This window comes from Vitis riparia, chromosome 16, assembly GCF_004353265.1.
Source record: "Vitis riparia cultivar Riparia Gloire de Montpellier isolate 1030 chromosome 16, EGFV_Vit.rip_1.0, whole genome shotgun sequence".
Taxonomy (NCBI): domain Eukaryota; kingdom Viridiplantae; phylum Streptophyta; class Magnoliopsida; order Vitales; family Vitaceae; genus Vitis; species Vitis riparia.
The window spans coordinates 22380561-22384593 of NC_048446.1; the positions used below are offsets into that span (position 1 = coordinate 22380561).

The following is a 4033-nucleotide window of genomic DNA, read 5'->3' on the forward strand; positions in this document are numbered from 1 at the left end:
ATAAATTAAGCAGGACGGTCCATTTAGATTTAAATAGAAAAAATCAAGTATTATTAAATTTTAGAGTAGGTAATGTGACTTACATAAAAATGTTTATATGTTTTATGTTGGTGTTGAACATCATGACATTTGAGAGAGAGATACTAAGCTGGACTTCTTTCGTTTTTATGTTGAATTTCTCCAACAGGCTAAACCAGCTTGCGGTCCCATTTGACGACTTTGATTTTTATACACAGATAACTTCACATTCTGAGTAAAGCATACCAGCCTTTGCATATCATTTTATATAGAAAATTATATGTATAAATTAAATGGAATACTTAAATTTTGAAAGAGACAAAATAACCATATACATGTGATACAGGGTGAAAGGACATTGTTATATAGTTAAAATCTATTAGTAAAATGTACCACCGCAGTAATCCTCCTTCCTACAATTCTTCTCTATAAATTTTCAGGCTAATCTCCTCTCGATATTTGTATCTCCCTTTCCACTTTCTTTCCTATACCAGAGATTTCTGTCCTTGGCAAAAATCACAAATTCCTTCCATAAAAATGGATCGATATCTCTGTCTGTTTTTGTTCTTGTTTGTGACCTTGTTTGTGGAGATGAGAGGGGGCCGAGATGAGTGCATGGCATCAAATCGTTGTGGCCACCAGGGTCCACTCATCCGGTTCCCTTTCCGTCTAAAACACCAGCCACACCACTGTGGATATCCGGGATTTGAGTTATCTTGCACTGAGAATAATAAGACCATGCTAGACCTGCCAGTTTCGGTAAAGCTCTTGGTGAAGAAAATAGCTTACAAATCCCGGGAAATCATTGTCCAGGACCCGGATCATTGCCTTGCGAGACAGCTTCGAAACCTCAATTTAGCTGCCTCCCCCTTCCAATTCAAATTTGAACGGGACTTCACCTTGTTCAATTGTTCCTCAGACAAAACAGAAACATATGGTTTTGATCAGTCCATCCCTTGCCTTTCTATCCCTGGTAACCCAGTTTATGCTGTTTATTCCTCCAGATCTGTCCAAGATACGGATCTATCCTCTTGCCGCAGGCTTTACAAAGCTTCAGCTCCAGGTAATCGAGATTATGGGGATTTTATGTTCGATGGAAGTGCATTTTCTTTGAAGTGGTCGAAATCAATATGTGGAAGCTGCCCAGGAGGAGGAAAAATATGCAGACTGAAGAAGAGTAATAGCACGGAACAAGAAACTGAATGTATTAAAGTTAAAGGTACTCTTGTGTATCTTAATTCCCTATTCATCTTCTTTTCATCTCTCATAATGGATTCTTTCCTAGCTGCTTACAATCAATATTTTTCTTTATTTTCTTCATATTTTTCCAAGGATGTGAACCTAAAAATACAAAGTAATACAATTGATATTCAAGCATTCCTTTTGGATATGGAAATATTTAATAAAAGAAAATTACCAAGATTATTGAATATAGATGATTTTCTTAATTTATTTTTTCATATCCAAGTGGACCATACTAACCCTAAACTTTCCAAGTAATTCATCTTTATTTCAACTCTCAATAATTACAATTGTGTAAAAAAAACTCCATAAACATCATTTTTCTAGTTTTAATAGTTATCCACATGGATGACTTTTCCCTTATATCTAAGATAAGAAGTTAGATGTTAATGGTCAATCAAATCGACAAGTGTTATCGTACCTACCAATTGGATCACTGTATATAATGGTATAGAATAAGGATAGAGATTTCTCCACATACTTTTTTACATAGAGTTTCATTTTTTATTTTAGTTTTTGTCATAAAATAGGATGAATTTGTGTCTGAGGGAGTCATGGAGACAGTAAGTTATTATGAAACACAGTCTAACTATGATACATAATAGGGATTAGAAGGGTATGTTTGAATTTCCACTACAAGTTAGGATAGAGTTAGCAGTAGAATTGGTACTACCTTAAAAGTAAAAGCATAGAATACAAGAAAGAAACCAAAAGATAAGGTTGAGGCCTAGCCTAAAATTAATTAGATTAAAATCATATCACATGAACATGTAATTTAGCATGTTTTTTTTTTTAATTCCAAGAGCATAACAAGCTAATTACTTTTTTTTCTTAATTTTTTATAGGTGTATCGAAGAAAATAATTGTGACAGGTAGTATTCTATTCATACATATTTTATTATAGAGATAAAGATTCTTAATTTGGTTAATTTATCTATTTATTTATATAAAAAGTTTAAGTTTTCTTCTTTTTATGTATGCAGGTGCAATCTTTGGTTTTTTTCTTCTCGTGTTAGTGATTGTTATGCTTTATCGTGTCTATAGCTCAGATAAAGTAGAAAGAGAGAATAGAGTAAAGGTTAAAAAGTTTCTAGAAGACTATGAAGCTCTCAAGCCCTCAAGATACTCCTATGTTGATGTTAAAAGGATCACAAGTCAATTCAAAGATAAATTAGGCCAAGGAGGATATGGAACTGTGTACAAAGGAAAGCTTTCAGATGAAGTTTTTGTTGCAGTAAAAATCCTTAACAATTCTCAAGGAAATGGGGAAGAGTTCATTAATGAAGTGGCAACAATGGGTACAATCCACCATGTTAATATAGTTCGTTTAGTTGGATTTTGTGCTGATAGATTTAAACGAGCTCTAATTTATGAGTACTTACCAAATGAGTCATTGGAGAAGTTCATATTTTCAAGAGTTGTCAAGAACTATTCACTTAGTTGGAAGAAACTTCAAGAAATTGCTATAGGTATAGCAAAAGGAATTGAGTATCTTCATCAAGGTTGTGATCAAAGAATCCTTCATTTTGATATCAAACCTCATAATATTTTACTTGACCACAACTTTAATCCAAAGATTTCTGACTTTGGTTTAGCCAAATTGTGCTCCAAGGAACAAAGTGCAGTCTCTATGACAATTGTAAGGGGAACAATGGGCTATATCGCTCCAGAAGTGTTATCTAGGAATTTTGGGAATGTATCTTATAAGTCAGATGTTTATAGTTTTGGAATGTTATTACTTGAAATGGTTGGAGGAAGGAAGAACATTGATGTTAGTGTGGAGAGTACTAGCCAAGTATACTTCCCAGAATGGATTTATAATCATTTGGATATAGGGGAAGAATTGCATATTCGAATTGAAGAAGAAGGAGATGTTGAGATTGCAAAGAAATTAGCAATTGTGGGACTTTCATGTATTCAGTGGTGTCCAGTGGATCGTCCTTCCATGAAAATTGTGGTTCAAATGTTGGAAGGAGAAGGAGACAAGTTAACCATGCCTCCTAACCCTTTTGCTTCAACAATTCCAACAAACTTGAGCAAGCCAGGAAGAGTTTTTCAACAAGAGTTGGCAATAATTTCAGAACTAGAGGAAAAATAATTGTCTATATGTACAAATTATTATGAATGTATAGTTTAATAAAAATTCATATTGTAGTTGTTCATCATCATAACATCTTTATTAATATTTCTGTTAATTGAACAAATGATTGTATAAAATTATTATACTAGTGGCTCAATTGATGTTAGATTCCAGAAGTTCTTATTCCCATGTAATGTATTTCTTGTGTATTATATTTTAATGAACATGTCCAAGAATATTCTCGCAACCCAATTTATAGTTCAGCTACACACAACTCTATAGATCACCTTTCAATCAAGAATAACTAATGTCCATCACATTCAAGATAGAAAGTATTGCATGAAATAGTAATAGAATTAGATTTAGGAAACTTGAAAATAAGAGTCCCATCCACTACGCCCATATAGAGTTTCTTTTGTTTCTTTTTTCATCTTTTTTTTTCTTTTTTGTCTTTACCACTTTTTTATTGGACTGAGAAGTAAGCCTAATTAGTTATGTAATGACTAAACTATACTGAATGGTGATGGCTCGTTGGAGAACTTTGCATCGAATAAAATGGAGATCGATTTCGATGTGTTTACTTCTTGCATGAAACACTGGATTTGCTACTAGCTAAGTAGCACTTTGGTTATCACACCATATCAATGGTGAAGATAGGCAGGCATCCTAACAATAAAGGAGTTAGAGAGTCAC

The 4033-nt window shown here is 33.4% G+C and overlaps 1 protein-coding gene across 1 annotated transcript; it reads left to right on the forward strand.

Moving 5' to 3' along the window:
- Positions 1-479: 479 nt before the first annotated feature.
- Positions 480-3498, forward strand: LOC117933608 (rust resistance kinase Lr10-like). Its single transcript, XM_034855061.1, has 3 exons — positions 480-1237; positions 2106-2132; positions 2244-3498. The coding sequence occupies exons 1-3, from the start codon at positions 556-558 to the stop codon at positions 3356-3358; spliced, it is 1824 nt and encodes a 607-aa protein (XP_034710952.1). The 5' UTR covers positions 480-555; the 3' UTR covers positions 3359-3498.
- Positions 3499-4033: the final 535 nt, after the last annotated feature.

Coding starts and splice junctions, on each gene's coding strand:
- LOC117933608 (XM_034855061.1), top strand. CDS start 556: ATGGATCGATATCTCTGTCTGTTTTTGTTCTTGTTTGTGACCTTGTTT. Junction 1,238..2,105: donor TGAATGTATTAAAGTTAAAG/GTACTCTTGTGT, acceptor AATTTTTTATAG/GTGTATCGAAGAAAATAATT. Junction 2,133..2,243: donor GAAGAAAATAATTGTGACAG/GTAGTATTCTAT, acceptor TTATGTATGCAG/GTGCAATCTTTGGTTTTTTT.